At 37.3% G+C, this 26,799-nt stretch overlaps 1 protein-coding gene across 2 annotated transcripts; it reads right to left on the bottom strand.

The window, feature by feature from the left end:
- Positions 1–221: 221 nt before the first annotated feature.
- LOC135620054 (probable ubiquitin-like-specific protease 2B) lies at positions 222–26,799 on the bottom strand. 2 transcript variants are annotated; one of them, XM_065122648.1, is made up of 13 exons: positions 26,499–26,799; positions 21,626–21,834; positions 19,748–19,945; positions 19,589–19,664; positions 17,243–17,363; positions 14,079–14,138; positions 13,646–13,777; positions 4,788–4,982; positions 4,656–4,711; positions 4,487–4,577; positions 3,640–3,730; positions 2,416–2,535; positions 222–1,181 (listed from the first exon to the last, which is right to left on the bottom strand). In XM_065122648.1, the coding sequence occupies exons 1-13, from the start codon at positions 26,653–26,655 to the stop codon at positions 387–389; spliced, it is 2,301 nt and encodes a 766-aa protein (XP_064978720.1). In that variant the 5' UTR covers positions 26,656–26,799; the 3' UTR covers positions 222–386. The 2 variants fall into 2 exon arrangements, with proteins under 2 accessions (XP_064978720.1, XP_064978721.1); XM_065122649.1 differs by having other exon boundaries at positions 17,243–17,351.

Below are 26,799 nucleotides of genomic sequence, written 5' to 3'. Positions count from 1 at the left end.
CTTTCATTTAATAACCATCGAACAACAAAATATCGCTAGCTGATCACATGACGTAATTTTTTCCATGCATAAATCATCAAAATACCTTCTATAGACAGATTATTTGATGTGTATGAATTCTATTTTTAACTAGGTATACTAGTCTATTAATTATGTATAATATTCCAATTTATATATAAACTCCATGGAAACTAGCTGTGATTAAGAGTTAGTAAACAGGATTACTCCATTGATGAATGGCAATTATGCCACTACTTAAACCAGATTAAAGATGCACATTTTCCACATAAGGAAGAAAGTTGATTGGCTCTATGAACACCAAAACAAGATTTCCACATGTTACAAAACCATTTACAGGTTGAAAGAAACCAAAACAAGAACACAGTCTATGTATCATTATGTTGTTCTTTGGTCATGCTCCGGGTGCGCACTCTCCTTCCTTCGGGGATCATAACCTTCCCTCTCTTGCGTGGCTTCTGCACAGGCTTTTTACATGACACTCGAACATCATCGTTGTCGTCCGAAGGTGTCTCATCAACAGTGATGATGGTAGCTTCAAGAGAAGGCTGATTCACTTGGCAGCTGCCGTCACTACTTTCTACCTCCGTGAAAGTCGTGACATGGATTACACTGCTTTTATTATCCTGTCTTACAGCATTGGAAGTAGTTTCCCCGCAATCTTCACCATCTTCCCCTGCTTCATTGGTGTCAAGTTCACGGCCACCATCTTCCCTATCCACTGCTCCAGTAGCACTGAGCACCTGACAATCTGTAGCATCAACCTCATTGGCATTTGTGTTAATCTCCCTACCATCCACAATCTGGCAATCTGCCTTGCTGACACAAATTTTCTGAGAACCTTCACAAACCCTGTGCTCTGCTTTAGTTGTATCAGCTTCTTGGGAATCTTCAACAGCATCCAACTTTTCTCCATCTTCAGTGTCTTGACATATTGCACCACCCATTACTCCCATGGCTGGACTACAGTGAGCAGAAAGCAGCTCTACGTGCTGATCTCGCTCAGTGTTATCTTCAGGATGCCCTGATGTCGAAGGGCACCCAATGCTGCATGTGCTAGGGTCGATTTTCTCGGAATGGTCATTTAAAATTTCATATAACAGCTTCCGGATGACAGAACGCTTTAAAGAAGCCTCGACAGGAGGAAACCATTTAGCGCCGAGCTGTAAACATTTCACAAAGCACAAAGTAAGCTGGTCAGACATTCTATTTCAATAAATCTTGCACAACTAGTAGAAATCCAATGCCACCTCGCACTTCGGATGAAAAAGAGAATTTCAATCAGGCAGGATTATGGCATCAGGATAATAATTTAGGAAACCATGTACAACAAGAATGGAACCTACCATTCTTTTACCACAATAGAGGCACAAAAGGAAAGAAATATCAGAACTTGTTCAGTACAATGAACGCAGAAATCAAGAAACAATGGTTAAAAACTGTAAAAAGCAAAAATTCTAAGCAATCTGCTGCCATGCCTTCCAAGCAAAAGTTCTGGCATAGCCAAGGGTGTTTGCCTCCAAGGCTCATGTGGGCTACTGCAGTGTGTCGGAAGGACCTTGGTTGCCTGGACAGAACACCTTAGCAAGACGGGATCTGGATCACACGCGAACCAATTAAATGCATTTCTCAAATGTGTTTCCACGTAAAAGGCCTAGTTGGGTGAGAATTGCAAACCCCACAACTGACAATATTATCTATGAAGTCATTTATTGTCGGTCTTGTCTGTAGAACATTTAAAATATTGCTTTCCAAACAAGGAAAATGCACCATATTATGCTTTCTCAAAAAATGAGGCATGGTCCAATCAAACCATCCAACATAAATGTAACACCAAGGCCCAAGCTTCGACTTGAACCATGTTAAGAATCCGATAACACTTCAACAATCCTGAAATTTATCCACATTATATTCAATATACTGATTTATAAAGAAGCAGCCATATGATTAGGATTCTATTGGTCCCAGGTTGAGGATTCAATGGTATAGCAGCAAATGACAAAATAAGGCTAAAGAATAATTATTTCTCAGATTGGAATTTGCAAGGATTGTCTTGGTCCCAGTTGAGGTTATAGGGGATAGGATGAACAACAAATTAAAAAAAAAGAAGGTTGTGGAACAATGGTCTCTCAGGCTGAAACTTGGGAGAAAGAAAGGGGAGAAGTTGAGGTTGGAATACCAGTCAATTAAGCACTAAAACTTATGGGATGGTTTTACTTGAATAATATTACAGAAGTGCATCTTACAAGTGAAAAAAAAATGTAGAAACTTAGAAAAATCTTAAAAAGTTGACACAAGTAAACAGATATCTATAAACTTAACTTGTAATATTAAAACCATATTTAGAAAAGCTCAAAGCATAAAGTGTTTAGAGGAAGAACAAAAAGAGGAACTCACAAAGCTGGAGAACCTGGTGATCTTGAACGGGTCAAAATTAACAGGAACCTCTTTGAGAAACAACTCAACATAGTGAAGTAAGAAAAGGCCACAGTCAAATGAATTCTCCTGTTGTGGCAGCTACAAGCAAAAACAATATTAAAAGTGAATCATTGATCATATTGGGAAAAATTTGTAAACTAGTAAGTATAATTATCTAAGTCAAAAACTACAATTCAATGCTGTTATATAGAATAAGAATGAAAGTAAGAAAGTTAAGTCAGCAAAATCAGGTTCACAATTGGCAAACAAAAGGATTTTATTGAATCATGCAAGAACTACTAATGAGATTTTCACTAGCATCAGAAAGAGAGAAACTCCAAGATCAAGAAGATCCATTTAAGTCAAATGCAATGTATTCATATTTGTAGTTGTATTATCATTAAATTTATTAATGTTACATATTTATGCAATATTGCATATAATATTTATTTAATGGTTGAAAACAATCAGGCATACTATTTATATTATGGTCACACATACATGGATATTACACTTGTATATGTTGTTATTTAATTATTAAAAGAAGTGAAAGATCTATAAAAGTGGAACTGAGAACTATTATGCCTCCAGATGCTTTATGGCTTAAATTCATACAGTAGTACAAGAGCCAGTAGTCATCTTCGATATAATAAACCATGTTAAGGGTAATATGAACATCAAAAGGAGAAAGATTCTTGGAGAGGAGTAATGATCATGGTATGCAATTTCGAATAGTACCGCCCGTACCGGGTGGTACGTACCGGTCCGACAGCATACCGGTACACGGACCGCCCGCTACCGGATGGAACGTGCTACAGTGCTATACTGTATCGCTGCTACAGTGCTACAGTAAGAGAAAGAACTATTTAAAACCACTCGGTACGCCTTGGTGTACCGAGCGGTACACGGTACCATACCGTACCGAGCCAATCTCGAAACACCGGTACGGTACGGTATTGCATACCTTGGTAATGACATCAAGAAAAGCACAGATATACAGAAAAAGTTTTAGGCAAAACAGAAAGAATATTGAACCAAATAGGCCAATCAATAATTCCAATAAATGCATTATTCCCAAGGACATTCATAAAGTTCGAGTTACGAGATTGTATACCTTATTAATTATGGAGTTGAATTACAAAATTCAAGTTGTTTAGCTGCCATTTTCCTTGTTAAAAATGTGGAGCTAGAGGAAGAGCTAACCTCAGGAGAGACAAATCTTAATTTTAAAAATTTCCAAGAATCATCTTCAGTTGTTTCTGGATTCCTTTCCTTCCATTCCTCCCATATGTAACTGTCATTCTCAAAAAATTTTAAAATAAGTCATAAAGAAATGATACAAATCTAAATAACCAATAAGTGCAACTAGTATATAGAACATCAATTAAACATGTATTCATAAAAACCCAAAAAATAAAAAGAATATAACAACTTTACAAGCAAGAAATGTTGTGTAGAATTATGAAATGAAACAACAGTACAAGCAAGTGCATACACAAAAATTCTTGTATATGACTAAAAGAATATACTTTAGAGATTCTTGTTACACATGAAAGACAAAATACATAGGAGCAAATCTCAATACAAAATATTTTTTTATGAATCAAATAATTAATTACAACTTTACAAGGACTACTTGAATTGGTGAGGAATGATGCCAAATATCAAGATTTGCTTTCCAGGGCATGTACAGATGCTACAAGCTGGTAGACACATGCCATGTGCATATCATCATACAAATACCAGGTCATGTGCTCATGCCCATGCTTGCAAATAGTATGTGTATAACATCGTCTTTCCCAGTTATTTCCAAAGATCAATCCTACAAGAGCTAACAAGTCTTTTCCAGCTTCATGAAGTTTGACATTTCATAATCTGAGATTCTTGCTTTGCTGACCGTTGATCGTCTCAATTTCCACCTTCTACTAAAAATATATATTCTGATATCTACCTACCACATACTGTGTACCACATACATTTTTATGTTACGGAAAACAATTTCAGAGACTACAGGACAAAACTATGTTGAGCTTTATGTACATATGAATACCTTTGGATAATGTTCTTGAGACCATTGTGACAGCCCTTGATAGAATCCATATGTAATATACAAGGCACTTTATCTGATTCAATTTCATTATCTACAGTAACAATATAAAGCATGAGTATAGTTGCATAACTCGGGATTAGAGTATGGGGCTTCAATCATAAATTCTTGCCTTCCAAATTAGCCACTTCTCCAGGATGACAAATAACAAGCAAACTCCAGTGCAGACTGTCATTCAAGTAACACTTATAATAACATGTCAACGCAAAACTTTTTATGATCACAACTTGCAAAGATTTCTTACCTGAAGTTTACTGGTATGAATATATACTCCTTGTCAAATATATTTACTTTTTGAGTCCACCTACGAACACGCAGGAAAGCTTCCCTGCCTTCCGAGACACCACCGTGGTCCTTGCCTACTAGCTTACGGTAGAAAAAGCTGTTGAAGAAGTGAAATCTATGCTTCTGATCAGGTTGAATCTTGTTCTCCAAGTATCTGAAATGCAAAAGATGCCAATTGATAAAGTTCCACAAAGTCGGTACGAGGACAATGAATGTATATACCTTGAAAAGATATATGCTGACCTAAAGATAATTCACAAAAAAAAAACTAAATATTGATTTGAAAGATTCACTCTTTTCCTCCCAACATAATAGAGAATTAGAGATCCTACAGACAATATAATAGAATGACGAGTAATGCATGTGAAAGAACTAGGTCATATTGTATCATCCCGATTAGTTCCACATTGGAAATGGCTTAAGATTAAGATTGACTTATAGGGGTTAGATGGATGTATTACTGTTAACTTCAACTTAAGCATTTTGACTAGTAATTTGAACTCAACGAAGTTAACAGACCAATTATCCCATTAGGTCGGGTCATGATAATTAGTATCAGAGCTAACCTAATATTGGAACATTGTGAGAGACTCGAGTAAGAAAGGACTACCCGTGGACGAGAGCCGAGACCAGAGCATGGAGACACCATTAGATTATACCTCACATGCACCATACTATGGCTTGATTCTATGCTAATATTAGACCTTGATGAGGACATCAAACTCTTAAGTGAGTGAAATTGTAACAGCCTGATTAGTCCCATATTGGAAGTAGACTAAGAATAAGATTAACTAATAAGGGTTTGATGAGTTATCATAGACTTAGCTGGAATTGCTTAAGTCATGAGATACCATTGTGGTAATGCCACAGACTTAATTAGAATTGTCTAAGTCGTGAAGTACTCTTGCGCCAAAGTCACGGACTTAACTGAAATTGCTTAAGTCATGAGGCGCCCTTGCGTTATCCGTTCACAAAAACTTAGCCTAGTTACAACCTTACTCAGGTCCCGTAAGACTTGTAAAAGAGCAAATTGATTGGTTCGAAAGCAAGCGGCGGACAAGTCCCGACGTCTCATGAAGATGGCAGCTTTACAAGCAAGAACACACAAAACCAAGGCAAAACACGCTACCAAGCATCTGTAAAAGCACACAAAAGCGACGAATGGTTTGTTCACGAAGATGTTGCAGGTGCATAACAACTGTTCGTGACATTCTCCCCCACTTAAACTATCGACGCTTGCTAGTAGGCTTTGATGTTTGCTTCTTCATGTCGTAAGGCATCTTCAGGCTCTCAACTAGCTTCTTTTTGGCGAAGCTTTCGCCACTTCACCAAGTACTCATGTTGCTATACTCTGTTGGGTAGTTTTGTTTTGTGATCTGCTAAAATGGTTTTAACTCGCTTCTCGTAGGAGGCTCTAGTGGGAGTTGGAACACTTCGGGAAGCATCCTACGGGTTTGAGTGGTAGGCTTTTAAGTTGCTTATGTGGAAGATATTATAAATTTTGAGCCACGCTGGCAACTGCAATTTGTAGGAGATTATCTATCCTGCTGATAATTGGAAAAGGTCCTTCGTACTTGTGCACCAATCTCTTGTGCACTTTATGCCTAAAGAACTGGAGTGATACTTGTTAGAGCTTCATCAACACCATGTCGCCAACTTTAAACTCCCACGATCACCTTCCCAAGTCTGCTCATTTCATCTCTTTGGTTGCCTTCCCCAAGTAAGCCTGTGCAATATCGGCATTTCAATGTCATTCCTTTGCAAAGTGATATGCTAACAGACAATTCCCGATATAACCGATCGCTAAGTGTGAGGAGTCGACGATTGTTGTCCCGTAATGATCTTAAACGGGCTCTTGTTGGACGCAGAGTTTCACTGTAAGTTGTAGGAAAATTAAGCTATGTCCAACAGCTTCACCCAATCTCGTTGGTTGACACGCACGTAGTGCCGAAGATATTGCTCAAGGAGCGAATTTATTCTTTCAGTTTGGCCATCCGTCTAGGGGTGGCGGCTTGTGGAGAAGCATAACTTAGACCCCTGCGATTTGAATAGCTTGGTCCAGAATCGTCCCAAGAATTGTGCGTCCCAATCACTGATGATATTGTGCGGGCCTCCCCAATACTTCACCACATTCTTCATCATCAATTTGGCTGCCTCCTTTGCTAAGCAATATAGGGGTCTAGTAATGAATGTTGCATACTTTGAAAACCGATCGACCACTATAAGTATCGATTCATGCCCTCCTACTACCAATAAGCTTAATATAAAATCCAAAGAAATACTCTCCCAAGGCCTTTATGGTATGGGCAATGACTCTAAAAGTCCCACTAGCTTCCGTTGCTCTACCTTATCTTGTTAGCAAGGCACGTTTGAACATATTCCTCCACATCAGTCCTCGTCTTCGGCCACTAGAAGGCCCTCTCCACGAGAGCCAAGATTCGGTGAATGCTCAAATGTCCCACCCAAAGGGAATCACGACACTCTCTCAAGAGTTCACGCCTCAAATTGTCCACTCAAGGAGTATAAATCCCTTGGGTGTAGATGAGTCCCTCCTGGTCCTAAAATCGTCAGGCCTTGCCCTCTTTAATGACTTGCATCAGGGTTACTACTTGGGGATCACTGTACAATCTATCCCTGATCCTAGAAAGGAAGTTGGAATGCAACTAACTTGCTTGGCCTCCGCCTTCCAATTACACGGCATTCGCTAGCTCCACCTTCTTGCTCAATGCATCGGCCACGACATTTGCTTTTCCATTGTCATATCGAACTCAATCAGGAAGTCTTGCCACTATGCTTGCTTTGGGGAGAGTTTCTTTTGAATTTGAAAGTAACTCAATGCGATGTTGTTCGTCCTCGGTATAAATCACGTTCCGAAAAGATAATGCCACCAAACTCATAGACAATGAACCACAGCTATCATCTTTTTCTTGTGCACCGGATATCGTCACTCGGTTTTGTTGAGCTTGCAGCTCTCATAGGCCATCGGGTAACGCTCTTGCATAAGTACTCCCCCAATAGCGAAATCTGAAGCATCCGTATGGACTTCAAAAGGCTTCGTCTGGCAATTTAAGTACCGATTCTTTCAACACAGCAGCCTTTAGGTCTTGGAATGCCTCTTCGGATTTGTTTAACCATCGCAAAGGCTACTCCTTCAGCAACTCCGTCAGTGGAGTTGTGCGCTTCAAGTACCTATCTATGAAGCGATGTTAATAGTTGATGAAACCAAAGAAGGATGTTAGCTCTGGTACCTTCTTTAGTGTTTGCCACAGCTTGCACCTTTGATTTATCCATCCAAATGGAACCTTCGACGATTCAGTGCCCCAAAAACAAAATCTCCGTCTGAGCAAAGTAGCACTTCTTCATTTTCACGAACAAAGTGTTTAATCTGAGAACATTGAAAATTGTTCGAAGGTGCTCGACATGCTCCTCGAGCATTTGGCTATAAACGACAATATTGTCCAAGTAGATGACCACAATCTTATCCAGATACTCCTTGAATAGTTGGTTCATGAGAGTGCATAATGTGACTTGAGCATTGGGTTAAGGTGAAAGGCATCACCAAGAATCCAAACGCTTCATACTTGGTCATACAAGTAGTCTTTGCATCATCGCCTTCAGCAATGCGCACCTACCAGTAACCCGACTAAAGGTCGTGGTTAGAGAAGTACTTTGCTTTGCCCAGTTGGTCGAACAAGTCCGCGATGAGCGAGATGGGATATTTGTTCTTCACCGTCACCTTGTTTAGGACCCGATATATGACGTATAGTCGAAGGCTCCCATCTTGTTTCTTTTAGAATAGGACTAGAGCTTCAAATAGTGCTTTGGAATTACGAATGAGACCACTACTTAGTAGTTCATCTAACTGCTACCTAAGCTTTGCCAACTCTGAAGGGGCCATTAGGTATGGTGGTCTCGCTAGAGGCTTCACTCCCGACTACAGCTCGATGTGATGATCCACGCCTTTGTGTGGCGACAGAGTTTTCAGCAATTCAGGTGACATAACGTCTATGAACTCCTTCAAAATATTCGTCATCATAGCAGGTTCATTAATGGCCTCGGCATCAAGTGGCTCCAACTTTACAATAGCCACAAAAGTTAATTCACCTTTTTGTACCCTCTTCTTCAGTTATAATGCCAATAATTATTGTGGGCCCTCGATTCCTCCTCAAGAAACTAGAACTACGCAAGGATTATCGCCCTCCATTAGGCATAGGGAGTTTAGAAATGACACTGGCACCAACTTCACTACGTGCATGAACTCCATTCCGAGAATCACTTAGAAGTCGTCTTGATAGGTATCCTCTTTGCCAACCCGAAGATCTGCTTAGCCTCTGAGTTCACAGCCTTCATCCGATTCGGGCTCTTCTCTAAGTTCAACCTAAGTTGTCTTGCTTCTCGGTCGATAATAAAATTGTGGGTAGCGCTCGAGTCCACCGTTGCACGGGTTGTTCGGCCATTTAGCTTGATGTCCACGTGCATCAATTTATTGTTCCCTATTTTATGTGCCTTCCCCTTCATATTCTCCCTCAGTTGACCTCGCAATGCATTCAACAAACGCATTGCTCCTGTTCGGGGTCCTTGCAACTCCTGATCGTCGCTATTGGATTCTAAACTACTCGAACTAAGGGTGACAGTTTTGCCCTTGTCTGATATGGGGGGGGTGGTTTGATGTTGTTAAGGAGTTGAGTGCTTGCTTCTGTGGACGCTCCCTCATCATATGTAGTCCTCCGCACAAGAAGCATCGACCAAATTTTGAGGCCTTGCCTTTTGAGCTTGGCCCTTTGTGGGAACTCCTTTTCTTTTGCTCGCTTTCAAACTTCTTCCCTCGAGAATATTTGGGTGGGAGATTTCTCGAAGATTGTTTCTTCTTCCTCAAGTCCTCTGAGGAAACAAAGTCAGTGAGCCTTTCCACGACTGCAATTGCCCCGATCGCATTGGTGGCATTCCTTTGATGCAATTCCTATTGTGCCCACGACTTCAAGCCATCGAAGAAGCTGAACAGCTTATCCTTCTTGGACATGTCGCGTATGTTCAACATCAGTGCAGCAAATTGATTTACGTAGTCCTGAATGAAAGTTCTTTGGCGGAGTTGTCTCAGCTTCTTTCTTGCAACGAATTCCGTGTTCTCGGGTAGGAACTGAGTTCTTAACTCTCACTTTAAGTCCTCCCACGTGTCCACTCGGCACCGACCTTGTTGGATCTCTTCCCAACGTGTTTGCCACCAAAGTTTTGTATCCCCATTCAGATATATAGTTACTATCGAAACTTTGATTTCTTCAAAATCGAGCCTTGTAGCTCGGAAGTACTGTTCCATGTCAAACAGGAAATTCTTGAGCTCCTTCGCATCTCTAACACCCCTGTAGCAATGCGGCTCCAGTGCCCTCAAGTTATGTGGTGGAGCAACGCGGGTGTTGCTCCCTCCCACATTAAGAGCCCTTGTGAGGAATGTAAACCTGGATGTAAGTACCGCCATGACTTCGTGTGGATGTTGCACGGAGCTTTTGGTGTCTTCTGTCAATCGATTGACTAGGGACTTAACATTGTGAATCTGAGATTCAGCTTCTTCTTACGAGTTTTCTACCCCAAGAAGCTTTCATTGGCCTTGGCAGAGTTCTTCTAAACTCGCTTCAAGAACGTCAAGGTGGGTTTTCGCAGCCATAAGCCTCTCCTTATGGCTTCTTTTCCTGGTTAGCGCTCCAAATTGTGCCTCCTCTGCTCGCGGAGAATAGCCAACTTCTCGCTTATCTTGTTCGCTATCGCGCTTCTCTTGAGCGGTTCCAACAATTTGAGAGCGAGTTTGCACTTGCAACCCACCTGTAGCTATTTGGGGCAATGGTCCAGCTTGCCCCATCTTGCTCGATTCGCTACAATGCTTCGTCATAGCGAGATTACAAGACTTCCTCGTTATTTGCTTGAATTGCTTGCCCATGTTAATACCATAATGTCACGGACTTAGCTGGAATTGCCTAAGTCGTAAGGCACCCTTGCGGTAATGTTATGGACTTAACTGGAATTACCTAAGTCGTGAAGCACCCTTGCACCAAAGTAACGGACTTAGCTAGAATTGCCTAAGTCATAAGGTGCCCCTACGTTATCCGTCCGCAAAGGATCAACCTAGTTGCAACATCGCTCGGGTCCCGTAAGACCTATAAAAGAGCAAATTGATTAGTTCAAAAGTAAGCAACGGACAAGTCCCAATGTCTCGTGAAGTGGGCATCTTTTTATAAGCAAAAACACACAAAATCAAGGCAAAATACATTGCCAAACATATATACAAGCAAGGTAGGCAATACCGAATGATACCGCTCGGTACGAGCGGTACGTATCGGTTCGACAGCATACCGGTACGCGGACCGTCCGCTACCAGGCGGAACGAAAAATAATAATAAAATTATATATATATATATATATATATATATATGTATGTATTCATTTATATTTATATATAAATATTTTAGAAAAAGGCGACGTTCAACAACATCGCCTTTTAAATAAATATATATATATATATATAATCTTTTATATATATTAATTTATATATATATATAAACGAGGTGACGACGCCGAAGCGACGTCGCCCCGCCTGGGAGGAGAGAGGCGACGGGGCCGAGTTATATATATATATATATATATATATATATACCGAGCAATATACCGCTCGGTATACCGTTTCGTACCGTACCGAGCAAACGTCGAAAAGCCGGTACGGTACGGTATTGCGAACATTATGTACAAGTATACAAAAACGACAAACAATTCGTTGACGAAGATACTGCAGGTGCACAATGACTATTCGTGATAGTGTACTTTTGTTAACTTTAACTTAAGCATTTTAATTAATAATTTGGGCTCAACGAAGTTGATATTCCAATTATCCCATCAAACCAAATCATGACAATATATCAACGATAAGCAACAACTAAGAATATCTGTAAAATTTTATATAATTATCATTTAAAATATAAATATGTCTTGTCCAAATCAAAACTTTGATCGGTTGACAAAAACACAATCCTCTTTACACCAAAACTATCATGTGATGCTTGAGAAATCTCAGTGAAGGCTCAAGGTTAAAGGTTCATGAGTAAATTTGGATCATAATATTAAGACTTACACACAACCAAACTACATAATCAGCATGTGCAATTTGCATTTTTTTGTATGAAGAACCATATTTCAACCATGAATTTATAACTGCCAACAATTTTTATATGCCCACAGGTAAGGTTCGCTGTTGACTTCTATAGCTGCTACATGTAACTCAAAACAACTTTACTATCCCAATAGAAACAGGCAATTTACTTATCTTAAAGCAAGACAAAAATAATTTACAAGTGAAGTACATTCATCACATTAACACATTTTAACTAATGGTGGCAAGAAGATAACAAATTGCAGCTAGGTAAATTTTCTTGACATTAGTCGGTAGTTTTGTTTTGTGGGATTCATTTTACATAGTTCACATGATCGATACATGTCTCAGGATCAGCAGGGAATGATACAACTAACATAGTGAACAGTCATAAAAAAAATAACTCATTTTTTTATAATTATATAAAACATAAAAATAACAAAATCAATAGGAATATTATACAACAGAATTCTACGGGAAAATGACTTTCCCAAAAAATTCTTTGATCTTCATATTTCATAAAGTATCTCATTTTCTTCAACTATATGAAATCAAAACATAAAAGATAGAATGTTAAAAAAAATAAAAATCAAGAATAATAAATCAAAAATATTTATTATGTACTTACTAAAAATGAGTATAGATGATATCATAAAATGATATTAATGTAACAAATGGCTTTTATATATATATATACATACATATATATATAATATATATATATATATGTATATGTATATATATATGTATATATATATATATATGTATATGTATATATATATGTATATGTATATATATATGTATGTATATATATATATGTATATGTATATATATATGTATATATATATATATATGTATATGTATATATATATATGTATATGTATATATATATATGTATATGTATATATATATATATACATATATATGTATATATATATATATACATATATATGTGTATATATACATATATATGTATATATATATATATATACATATATATATATATATGTATATATATATATATACATATATATATATATATATATATATGTATGTATATATATATATGTCATACAGAAAAGTGCAAATTTACAGCAGCTTCCAAGATTTAATAATGGAGTCATTACAGCCTGATGCTTCTTTAATTATCAAAATAAAAGGTTAGATAATGCATTAGTCATATTTCATAAATTTCATAATCTCAATTCTTTATCATGGCAAATCCATATACTTCAAAGGTTGGTGCTTCTCTTTGACCTCGCCCTTCCTCTTCTGATATTTTTCTCTCTATTTTACCAACAGTGGAAGATGAATAAGATAGTTGCATCTAATAGTAAACAAAATGGTAGGAACATCTTCTATTGAGCATCTACATCAACCAATGAGCACCAAACAAAGGCACTTGTCTGTGCAGCAGTGAGATGCTTATCTATATGTAGTATTGCGAATGAATCTGTTCTTAAATCTGCAATTTGATGCACCAGAGTAATCCATTTGAATTTGATTGATCAAACCGCAACAAGTTATCTGTGAAGGACAGATATAACCCTCACAGTTGCAAGTTATATGCCAATAAAGAACATTCCTTGGTTATCACAAAGCTAATAAAGTAGAAATAAGGTTCTGTGCAGAAAGAGCAAAATGATGTACCAAATGAATAACCAAAAGTATTCAGTTGACCTTACTTGATATAAAAGTCGATAATTGTATCATTGATAAATGTTTCAGGTTGTAAGAATTCAATATCTCTTTTACTTATGGAAACAGCATCAGGATCTCCCTTAGGGTAGATAACATCTTCCAAGGATCCTGCAATTCTGAAGCAAAAGTAGAGAGGACAATCAGAGGTCTCGGAAAAAAAGAAATAAATCTGCAGTACAAAAATATAACAAATGAGATCGAGTCTTCTCCAGTTCACAAAATATTATGTAAATGTATTATGCAATTTGCTAAAGTCACTTTCCTGTTCTCCACTTTTGTGTTCAACAAGGTTAAAAATACATCATGAGCATGTAGGTTGCAAGATTTCCAGGTTTACCTTTGAGTTCTATTTGTGACAAGATAACAAATATCACCCAGATCAAATAAGACAAAAAGACCAATATAGAAAATACTCACATTGCGAAGAAGTCCCTTGATGCATTAGAATCCATCAAGTCATTTTTGCACACCATATCACTAAAATAAAGAAAAATTGTTAACAACAAAACCACGAAGGAGTTTACTCAGGTGATAACATGAGTTTCAAGGCATTGGTATATTATTTAGCTCACAAAGTAGCTGGATAAAAGGGCTATCAGTGTTACTTCCTGCCCAATATCTTTTTAACATACATCAATCCAAAGAAGTATAAAAATTAAAAATTATTTTAAAACAAAATTTTCAAATGTTTTTCTTAAAAACAGACAGCAGTCTCAAAAAGTAACAAACAAGCTCTAATAGCTTGCACTAAAAGCCATAAAATGCTAGGAGTCCCCATAATGCTACCTAGTTGTAGCTGTAAAGGAAGGTCATCTCCACACAGGAATCAAGTTTAATACTATTAGAGAGCTGTTCTGAAATACAAAAACAAAACATATATAAAGTGAAAATCTATCAAAGGATGGACTCACAGGTCCATCACTGGTCTATCATAGTCATCACAAGTCCTATATGGTGGTAAGGTAAGACACTTGGTAGTGCACTCCCCCATCAATGTACAGGATGGAATCTATATTCTCCTAATAGTGGATGGAAAAACTAATACCACTCCTAACTTACAGTGGATAGAGTGACACCCCTCACCTGCGAAAGTGCAAAAGTGGGGGCATATTCCTCTTAATAGCAAATGGAACAACCATCCAGCTGTCAATGATCCATTAATCACATGAGAGAATCACTCTACTAGCATGGGTTTGGTCTACCTACTCTTGGCAAGGGAAAAATTTTCATATATTATTTCATATACCATACCATTCATTTTAGTCATGTAAGTTATAAAAACTTGCAATTTATTAATTTCAAAACAAATGCATCACATAAATCCTTTAAATTCAGTAAATCCAGTATCATAAGGTGTCAAGTCCACTATGGGCCTAAGTTGGCCTGAATCTATATAGTTGACTTGAACCAATCGGATTTTTAGTTAGAACCCATCTGAACTAACTTCAAATCGGTTTAAAATCAGCCTAGAACCACCCTAAACCATCTAATTGGACCTCAATTGATCCAACTAGGCTAAACCAGCTTGAACTAGTTAGAACCAGTCTAGAATCACCCTGGACCGGTCCAAACTAGAGGGCTGCAAGCTCAGGCAGCAAGGGACCACAAGCTAGGTTGCAAGGGGCCGCAAGTACTGGGCCACGAGGCTATGGGCCGGGACACAAGGGTGCAACGAGTCAGGTTGCAAGAGCTAAGCCGTGCTAGGCCGTAGGTGCTTGACCATGTTGGACCGTGTCACTCTGAATCACAAGCACTAGTTCACGTTGGGCTTGGCCGCTGGCCATGCCATGGGCTTTGGCCCACACCATGTCGCACCTTGGTCGACTGACTGGATGGCGACACTGGGTCCAACCCAACTGACCAATTTGGTCTGACTTGGGTCAAGCCTGATCAGATCAGACTTGAATCGCTTAATTCAATTTCATTTTTTTTTTAACAAGAATTTAAACTAGATAACTTCAAAAAAAAAAATTTAAGGCATACATCACAAACAAAGAATATAGAGCCTAAATATATAAAATCATGTTAACAATAATTAATGACAAAATAGAAATCCTAAACCTACAATATCATAAATCTAAATTTAATGCATGAATATCATGAAATCAATTTAGAAAATCAAGTGAGAACAACATAGATCAAGTACTAAAAATTATACATGAATAACAAAATTTCTAATGCTAGGAATCACATATTGACAGCGTAGTTTTAATTCTATAAATCATGAACAAACAAAACTATAAATAAACATTTCAAAAATAACAAATAATTAACAAGGGAGAGCCAAAGAACCTATATTTCTCCGAGATGAAATCCTACTCCCCCTCGATCTGTCTCACTCACAAGCTCTCTCGAGCCACCATAAATGAACAAGGAAGGGGTCCATCCGTCAATAAATAGGAAAGGAGGGATGATTCTCCCTAAGGAGAAGAATAATTTGATTTTTTGGGATTAAATAATAAATTTATTTGATTAAAGTAATAGATTTCAGTTGCTAATTAATTTTCCTCATTACCTTGCGTTTGTAAGGAAATAAATTAACCAATTAAGGCAAAATACTAATTATAGAAAATTTTAAATTTTACAAAAAAGGAATAAAAAAAACCGATGTTTACATTCTTCCCCTTGAGGAAATTTGGTTCCAAGTTTGATTTACCTTAAGGAAATAGATGTATGAAACGCTCTTTGACATCTTCTTCATTTTCTCAAGTGGCTTCTTGGTCTAAATATATAAAATCATGTTACCAATAACTAAAATTTTAATGATATATTTATTTAAGCACAAAATAGAAATTATAAACCTACAATATCATAAATATGAATTTTAGGCATGAATATCATAAAATCTACATAAAAACTCAAGCAAAAACAACATAGGTTCAAATCAAATATTAAGCATGAATAACAAAATTTTTAATGCCAGAAATAATGTATCAACAACATAATTTCAATTCTAGAAATTATGAACAAACAAAATTATACATTACTATTTTGAAATTAACAAATAATTAAAAAGAGAGACAGAGAAAATCTACCTCTCTCTCCAAGATGTAGTCCTCAATGAACAAATAATTAACAAGCTCTCCAAGATCACCATTGATGAACAAGGGAGCGGTCTACCAGTTGTCGAAAGGGAGGGTTCCCTCTAAAGAAAGGAAATATTTTGATTTTTTAAATTAAATAAATATTTTACTTTATTTTATTCTTAACTTGCTCATACTAATCGGTAATATATTTCAACTGCTAATTATCCTTATTGGGTTATGGCGTTACACATGCAAGGAAATAAATTAACCGCAAAACACTAATTCTAGAAAATTTCAATTCTAGGAAAAGGGAATACAAATCCAGTAATTATAATCAGTATTCTACCGTTGAATCTACATCAGATTTCTTACAAGCACTAGAGAACATACATCTCATTCGAAAAAATAAAACCAAGTAACATGTGTCTGCACAAAAAATGGCCAAGGGCAATGTTTCGAACTGGGTGAAAAATCAAATCAACCCCGATGGCATTCTTGAAGTGCGTTCATGCAGTAACTTAATTGCATAACTGCATATGAGCTTAAGGAGCATACCCAAAGCTAGCATTCCATATATGTTCATATCTTGCTGCCAGATTCCTAATCCTTTGTTCCCTCTCCATCCAACACATGTCATTGACGGAGAACCTTACTTCCGGAAAACCTACAGGCAAATCTATAATTGAAAAATCAACTCACGTTAACCCATAAAGGGAGGGGGAGGAAAATATTAAACAAGTATAAGGAGTTGCAAGACGTGCTTCTGATCCTATCATAATATCTTATAATGACAAATTGCATAAAGTACATCAGACATACTGTACATCAGAGATGCGTAAAGTACATCAGAGATATGTACAATGAAAACTACAGACTGTATTATCTACATCAGAGATGCACACCTCCAAATTGCATAGAGTACCATGGATGTGTATGATAGAAAATAGAAGTTGTAAACTTTGAAGTAATTGCATCCATGAAAAAGAAATCTTTCCAAAAAATATGATAGATAGTCTAATTAGATTTCTGAACTAAATAAAGTACAAGGACTTAATTTGTAGCTATTGAAAAGTTATTATGTATCCCAAGGACACTATTCTTTATTTGCACCTGGAAGACAGCTTGAATAGTTCCTTTCTTGCATGTTCTCAACTGGAACTTCCATATATGTGTCCCAATAAGCTACATTTGATGTGGCATAATGCCTAGAAATAGAGGATAAAGGATCTGTTTGATCCACAGCAATCAATTTTTTTTTTCAAGCGCCCGAAATGAGTGTGACTCCATATTTTGATCATGGCAAGTTACGAAGTATTGACTGCAACTATATACGAGTTACCAGCTGGCATGAAAATGCCTTTGTGCCCCATAACAGAACAAGAACGCAGCTGGACAATTTGATCTTTAACACTCCTCAGTCCTCACAGTGCCATGTCATGTGCTTTAAATTGGCATGCACCAGCACAACAGATTATGAAATATCCAGTCAAGTCATGACCAGATGTAATCCACTCTGTGTCTGTGACATTATTTCACATATATGGTACATCCCATCCAGTAAGTAGACTACGTAATTACTTCAATCCATATGCTAGCCCTGCCAACGTGGGTATCACCCATCACTGAATTGCAAGAAGTTGAATGATGAAACACCATGTTCTAATTATTGATGACTGCATTATTTTGACATCTTTTTAATCCCTTAACTAGGTGCTTCACAGTAGATAGGACTCCCAACACCTCCATGTTAAATAATCACATACCCAGGACCCAGGTTTATCAGCTCTGGAATTGAATCCCCTCTTAAATCCTTAATTCTAGCCTTTTAGGATATAAGGATTTTGGCAGAAAAAAGGATCCAAAGTCTTGAGTACTGGATTTACACAATACTGGTTAGTACACCTATAAAAAACTCTAGTTACTTCATGCTAACCAAGCATCACATCGACTAAAGCTTTCTTCTTATGTCAATATAGGATGACCCAGAAAATAAAGCCTAGCTCATTATTGGAATGCTCGCTCCATAAAACCCAGAAACCAACATGGCATATGTGAAAATAAATCACAAATATTTGCCATTTTGATAAACATATTGCACTTGAGATAAGTCATATTGATTGACTGCAACAATCCTTTCCAATATAGTTTCATGGTTGGAATAATGAAAGAAAAAGTTTAACAACTTAAGCAAAAAATACTAAGATCATTACTTGTGTATCCAGCGATCTTATCTTTTACTTAAGATGGATATCAGTAGAAAATTTTCAATCAGAAAATCCAAAACAATCCAAGAGCAAACATGGCTGACAGAGAATCTAGTGATCAGGGTATACAATACCGTACCGTACCGGTGTTTCGAGGTTGGCTCGGTACGATATGATATCGTGTACCGAGCGGTACACCAAGGCGTACCAAACGGTTTTATATATTTCTTCCTTCCTACTATAGCACTGGTGTACGACTCTGGTTGCAGCGTAAGAAACTTTTGCAGTTTTGCCAAAATCATAGGCCAGCATACTATGGTACTTGGCGCAGGAAAAGGTAAGTCTTTATTTTGCATCATCATCATACTAGGCACTGTAGCACTGTAGTAAACTACAGTATGTACTGTAGTACTGCTACACTGTGTACTGTAGTAATGTAGCACGTTCCGTCCGGTAGCGAGCGGTCTGCATACCAGTATGCTGTCGGACCGATACGTACCGCCCGTACCAGACGGTACCATTCGAAATTGCATACCATGCTAGTGATTACCAACATAAGACAAGTTACAGAAAAAGAATGCATAAGGGGGTTGCAGGGAGTTGATGCACCATTAGTAGTTGATAACAAATAGACACATGAAGTATGTAAGAGACAAAATTGAAGTAAATTAGAACAAAAAATTGATGAGTAACACACCAGAATCATTATGATGTTTCTCATTTTTAGTCACATCATTTTCTCCAAGGCAAAGTTTAACTGATGCAGTAGTTACCTGTTATAAGGAAACATAACTATAATTGTGCATAACCATGCAATATATAACCCAAAAAAAAGGACTAAGTGACCAAAACTCACACTTCCACTCCATCGACAAACAATATGAACAATATCAGCAACTGCCCATTCAGAAGAAAACTTCTCATCACTTCCAATCGCATCAGAACACTTTATCTTAATGCAATCTGCAGAGAAGACAACCTGAGATTCTCCATATGAAATGCCCCCATGTATGACATAATCAGGGAAAATTTTAATTCCCATCTGATTGCTAAACTGCGAAGCACCAAATACAGAGAAAATCAGGAAGTGTATCCTTCATATGACCAAAAATATCACAGATTATTTTAAAAGCAAATCAGCAAGTGTTATCTTTATGGTTAAAGAGATCTCAAAACAGCCTATACAAACCCAGGCACAGACCTATCTGAAAGCACACAGGTGCCTTGGGTTTTTATGTGGAAGCTTAGACAATCATGAAAGTTCGATCAACTTTAAAAATTTAACATTTCCTGTATTTGAATCTTACAGCAAAAACATTGACATACGAAACACATCATTAGTATGTTAAAGTACGTATAAAGCATATATTGCATGATATATTCATACATGAATATATCTATTCATGGTTAATAATATGTAAAAATTTAGAAATGCAAATATGGTAATCTAGTGTAGCTTAGGCATGCAAAACTGAATCTTCAAGCTCTGGTGATAAAGTCCAACACCAAACCCTGCTCTCGAACTTTTTCTCATGCTCGCCTGCTTCGCACCATCCATTGTTGCCAGCCCACCAAGTATTCTTCCTTTTCAACTTCTTGTCCACCTCTCCTCTTCATCTCCTCCTCTTCCTCTTCCTCTTCCTCTTCTTCAACTTCTCATTCTCCTTTCCTCCTCGTCTCCTCTTCACCTTCTACTACAGAACATATCTGTTGTACCATATGTTGGTATGTCGGTTCGTACTTGTCCAACCAAGCATAGATATGGACCGACACTCAAGATTTTAGACCATGATCTCGCCAACTATTTACAATTGACCTCAAGCTTAATCAACAATAAATCTAGATGTTGAACCCAAATGACTCAGAACAATTTGCAACAGGAAACCAAAAAGGTTTAACAAACTCAAAAATTATTAAGAAACCACAAAAAACATATAACACAAATTAAACTTAAGGACAACTCAAATAAACTCTAGTAAGACTCAAATTGACTCCACTAAGACATAATAAACTCATGACCATTTAAGCTGGGTTAGGCATCCGAAATGTAACAAGACTCAATCTTGTCCTTGTGAGAAATTGTAATTAATGCTAGATTTTTAGTTCTTCAATATCTCATAAAGAAGTTTAACTTTCAAGCTTTATGCAAGATGATTACTCTTGAAATTCACTTCACTCCATCAACCTTGACATAGCAAGTTTGTGATCTCAAAAATATTGAATCCTGAATTTTGATGATAAAATCAATTAATGAGTTTATGGACAAATATGATTTTGAGATAAGTGACATAGGAAATACTTCGATCATGGATTCGAATAATCAAAGGGCAAATTATCAAAGTAAGAAAATAAAACGTTGTGCCGGGAAAAGTATCATGTCAGAAATTGGACATCGAGCTAGAGGACTGGTCGACGTGCCAAAGATTGGACTTCGTACTATAAGTTCGGGCATCATGACAGAAGGATCGAGTATTGCGCCAAAAGATCGGATGCTATGGGAAAGTCCACATGTGGATCAAATTCCATAGTAACATTCAGAAGACAATGATAGAATGGATATAATAGAGCATGGTGAAGTTTATATGTAGTGATGTTACAAGATAAGTTGATGGAACACTGAAATGGATAAAATAGAGCATCAAAAGGAAGTTCCAAGAAATCTTTGTTGACTAAGGAAGTTGGTAGAACACCAGAACTACCAACTGCCGCAGTGTCCTTTTATTGTTAGACTTACATCTTCAAATTCATCTGGATGCATCTGACCATGCTCATCATAACTCGTAGAGGAAGCCATAATTTCATCCAACTCTGCTTTCTCATTGTTCAAAGCAAGACCCTGTTCTGGTACATCCACAGCACAAGGGTCTCTGTCATTATCTCTATTGTGCATGTCTATACGTAAGCCACTGGTTATATCACCCTTAAGAGTCCAGCCTGAAGTGTCTGTGACAGAAAAGAGAACAAGCATGTCAACAGACTTGTACAAATATGGCTAATAAGTTAAAAAGCAAACAAAGGCCACAACCTTCTCAAAAATATGGAACCAAACACATAAATTTGAAATTACAATATTTTCATGATTGTTATAAATTATTGTACAATGAGAAAAGCAGTTGCCAATGCGATGATTTCATGATGGATGAAAGGTTCTTTTGATAGACTGCCACATTCAGGGGTAGATATGGAACCAAACACATAAATTTGAAATTACAATATTTTCATGATTGTTATAAATTATTGTACAATGAGAAAAGCAGTTGCCAATGCGATGATTTCATGATGGATGAAAGGTTCTTTTGATAGACTGCCACATTCAGGGGTAGATATGAAAAAATGCCCCTTTTCAAAAGAGTGGCAATACAAAACCAAACAAACCAAAGCATGTGTATAAGTGGATGATACTTCCCACATGAATATGGGTTATAATATGTAAAGTCCGCTGAACCCTGCCGATGGATTCTACTCATGTGATCTTAAAATTATATACAAAACCCAATAACTACATTACTAACTGCAACAGTAATTCCATAAGTGCAATTTTTCAAAATATCCTTGGTCAAGGTACCAGCACCATGCACCAAATAGTTCATAATGCAAATCTTGCTCTGACATTCTTGGTAATATTATGTGGTGATGAGTCAGGTATTTTGCTCAGTACATTGGTGGAAAAACCATTAGAATCAAACCATGAAGCCTGACTTTTTCATTGTGCCATACCCGTTGTGACACCTCCAGTGGAGATATTCTCAAGGAAAACCCTATAAGAACTTCTAACCTTGAGAACATGCCTAAATAATTAAATATTAAAAATAAAAGGCATAATAGTTCAGGAGCTAACCGAGACAATTCCAAAAAACATATTCAACGAAAATGAAGACCACAGACCTCAGAAAAAAGATCAAAGAACTGCAAAGCATGAAAGACACAAAGACAAAAGACAAGCACATTCAGGAATCAATATAAATACCCAAAAACTTCCAAGTGTTCATCCTCAAGCTCCATGATTAAATATTACTCTTCAATAAGCATATCTTTTAGTAGACACAAAACATTGATAGTTCAAGATGCTAAGGTCCACAGTGATGAATACATGTCTACACTTCCTTGAAGTGTCTGATCTTGTAATAATTATAAAAAAAGAATGCTGTCATTACAGTGGCAGTTGATGTTTATGCAAAGTCAAAATACCTCACTATATAACATTCAAATATAAGAAATATCATCTCAGCTTCGGGAGAATAATGCAACACCCATCAAGGATATGATGTACCAACACCATGAGATACACATTTTCAAAATGAATATCATACACAAGCAGGAAAAAAAAAAAAGATTCACATAAAAAGCATAACCACAATTTTCTTATGATGTTCATGCTTTCAAAAAGGGCATCATAACAATTGTTCTCATGCATAAAGCAATTCTAATTGAGCTACCCTTAACATTGAACCGCATCCAAGTAGTTCAGAATATAAAATATTGCTTTATCTAGAATCAATACTAGGAAAAATCTAGGACTTCCTACCAAATACATATTCTTAACCTACAATATCCAAATTCACTGGGTAAAATAAAAAACACCCACCTGATGCAACAACAAAAATCACTACATGTATGAACCCAATGTTCTAACCATCAACTATTTCATGCCTATTTCAGATGGTATTCCTATCTCAACCAAGAAACCGGACACATTATCAGGATTTTGTGTTGTATGCACTAACACATTTAAAACCAGCCAAGAGTTAACCAAACCAGTTAACCATTTAATAGAAGTTGCATTGGCTTTTTGTGATCAACAATACCAGTTCATTTTCAAGAAAGTCTCCGTCGTTTGCATCCCATTGCCACCCAAAGATGCTGAGGAAGACTGGATGAAAGAACAGGAGATCACAGAATGTCAAAAACTACTTATCATTTACTCATCAATCTGCTTTTCAGTTGTGGTTAATTACATTTCGAATAAGCATATCTCATTTGTCGGGCCTTCATTGTGGTTAAATCATCATACATGACAATTTCTAACATGGCAAGATCTACTGCATCAGCAGTAGTCACAGGTACACATAGTCAGCTGCTAGCCAAAAATAGGAATGTTGATCCCAGTACGAAGTCAATGGTAATTTCTAAGATAAATGATTGGTTATTAAATTTAAGAAAATTCATAGAGCTAAGATTTCCTGCTGATTAAACTATATGCAACTTCCAGTATATATAAAGACACACTCAACCTTTCAATAACTCCAATTATTGAGGCTTATATCATCATTAACAGCATCTAAATGGAGAAAAGTTTGCAAATGTGGTTGATCCAAAGAAATTACCATGAGAAATAACATAGATGGCAAATCATAATAGACCTTAGATACTTCACTTGTAATAAGTTAGGCACTGCCGAAAATTCATTGTGCTTGACACAGCATACCAACAGTATGGTTCACAGATCAATATCAAATTCAGTGCTGAGGATCTAGGGCAGTGATCATTCAAAATCGCCCAAATCAGTTTTAGGATCTTGCATTATCAAATCAATCAGCAGGGATCAGCAAAGATTTGCCAGAAATGGAATAGCATAGGCAATATCAGTAGAAAATTGGCCAAGAACAATCAAAGCTTAAAATTGGACCAACAATCATGGTTGGCCAAGCATCAAGATCAACAAAAGATGGACTAGAACTTCCAAAAATACTGATGATTCCTCAAAAAAGTGTACGGGACTCAAGATTCAGATACAGCATGGCCAATCAAGTTCAGAATAAAAAAATCCCAAAAACCATGATCAGCATATTCTCATAGCGGTGCCATGTCATGTTGTAATGCCATGCATAGTGAGCATTGAATTCTCCCAAGTTCCAAGACAATAAATTTCAAGTTCAACCCTATCAAAATTCAAGAAAATGGTTCATATCTTGAGAACATTATGAAAATTCAAAACCACCAAGGTACAATGCACCATGAATTTAATATGTATTGTAATTTGTGCTTGACTTTTAGTAATTTGTGACTCATTAACTAGGTGGTTGAATGATTCAATGTACAAGGGATCTATGAAAGGGGAAGGAAAGAAGATTGATGGGGGATTCTTGTCTTTGAAACTTTATATCAATTTTTTATATTTTGAACTACTAGTTCGTAGTTATCTCTTTGAAAAAAGAGAGAGTTCTTTTGTTCTCCCCTATCTTACTTTTTTTTCTCACCCTCTTCTTCTCTCTTCATCTTGTTTCACATAATGTGGACCAACGGAAAGGGTAAGAATCTATAATGGAAAATGTCCTCCAAGATATGTGTCTCATAAAAGTTACATGGTCCATTCACAGAATCATCTGACATGGTTGGCCTTTCTTGCTTCTCTAGGATGGTTTTGCTTTTAACAATCATATATTCTGTTAATATAGGCTCTTGGAGAGCAATCTAAATCCTATCCAATTTCCAAAATGTTCAATATGATAATCCGACGGATATGCTAAAGGTTACTCCAAGGTTTTCAATTTCGGGTACCAAACCATGTCAATCCATGTGTTGGTCCATGACTGGACAGGTACAGGTCAAGTCCATTCTGGCAATACCGACACACAATTTACTATTGTACCATTTTGTTGGAGGGACGGAGAAGCAGGAAGAAATGAGGAAGGAATGAGAAGGAAATATACCATGGATGAGACTGATGACTGGGCAGTGGGTGCACAAGTGGGTTGCGAGCAACAGGTGCGCATGCAGGCAGCAAGCAGCGGAAGATGATGGCAACAGGCAGGTGACAGACAAAGGAGAGGAACACTAGCAATTCATGAGCCCTAGGCAATGGGGCACCTAAAAGAACAAAATAAAAAAGACAAAACAATTGTTCTAATTAAAAAGACCGGACCTGATCACATCACCCAAAATAGGACAGTCCACAACCCTATAAACTGTGACTAGCACATATCGGTCCAAATGAAACGAAAATCTATGGGTTAATCCATGTCATTTGAGTACACTTTAGAGATTCACTCCGAGATTCGATTCATTTGGAGTGATCCTTTGACAAATCATTTGCATAATAAACACCATTAGATGAAATCAAAGTGGTGGGTATACTCTAGAAATACTTAAGGTACCATTTGTATCATCTAATCAAGTCGAGACAAAAAAAAAACTATGAAGAATGGATATCAGTATCAGACACCAACACAACATGATATTAATACATAATAAGCTACATCTTGGGGAAAAGAATAGGACAATGTTCATCACAGATACAGCAATATACAATGTAATCATATTATCTAGGGCAAGCGTCATGCAGTAAGCCCACTAGATTAACCATAGTATTTGTCTTATTTAGATTAATTCAGACATATTAAAATCCAAAAAATGACTTCGTAAGCTTTGAACAATGGCACAACAAAGGGTCCAAGGTAGTCCATTGTATCCAAAAGCCCCCACAAACAAATGCCCATATGACACAGCTGCAATTCGATTTTAGTCCATTGTACTTACCAGAGATTGCCCTGGTGGACTGCAATTCGTTACAACTACCACCATCTTGAATGTCCCATTATGTCCACTAAAGGGTCATCGCGAACCCAAAAATCTCAAAAGAAAAAGGGATTGGTCAAGGAAGAACTTACAGGACTCGAGCAAGTGGTACTTGTAGACCGCGTCGTCCATCTTAGGTCTTAATCTCGACTGAAACTTCGCCGTGAGCATCCCGGCCGCCGCCTCCACGGCTGCCTCCTCCTCGCTGAAATCAAAGACGGCGAGATCCTTTTGCGAAGAACCCCTCATCGCAGGGCCAGGATGTACGCCGAGAGATCGCCCAATCCAAGTCCGGAGACACCAGAGTTCGGTATCGCAGGTCGATCTCGGGGATCAACCTGCAGAGATAACGTCGTCCCGGAACGAATTGCTCGGGAGGCCGATCAGACAATG

Source organism: Musa acuminata, chromosome BXJ2-8 (assembly GCF_036884655.1).
Source record: "Musa acuminata AAA Group cultivar baxijiao chromosome BXJ2-8, Cavendish_Baxijiao_AAA, whole genome shotgun sequence".
In the NCBI taxonomy this organism is placed as follows: domain Eukaryota; kingdom Viridiplantae; phylum Streptophyta; class Magnoliopsida; order Zingiberales; family Musaceae; genus Musa; species Musa acuminata.
Note: the sequence above shows the minus strand (reverse complement) of the source record. Positions and strands in the feature narration are given on the sequence as shown.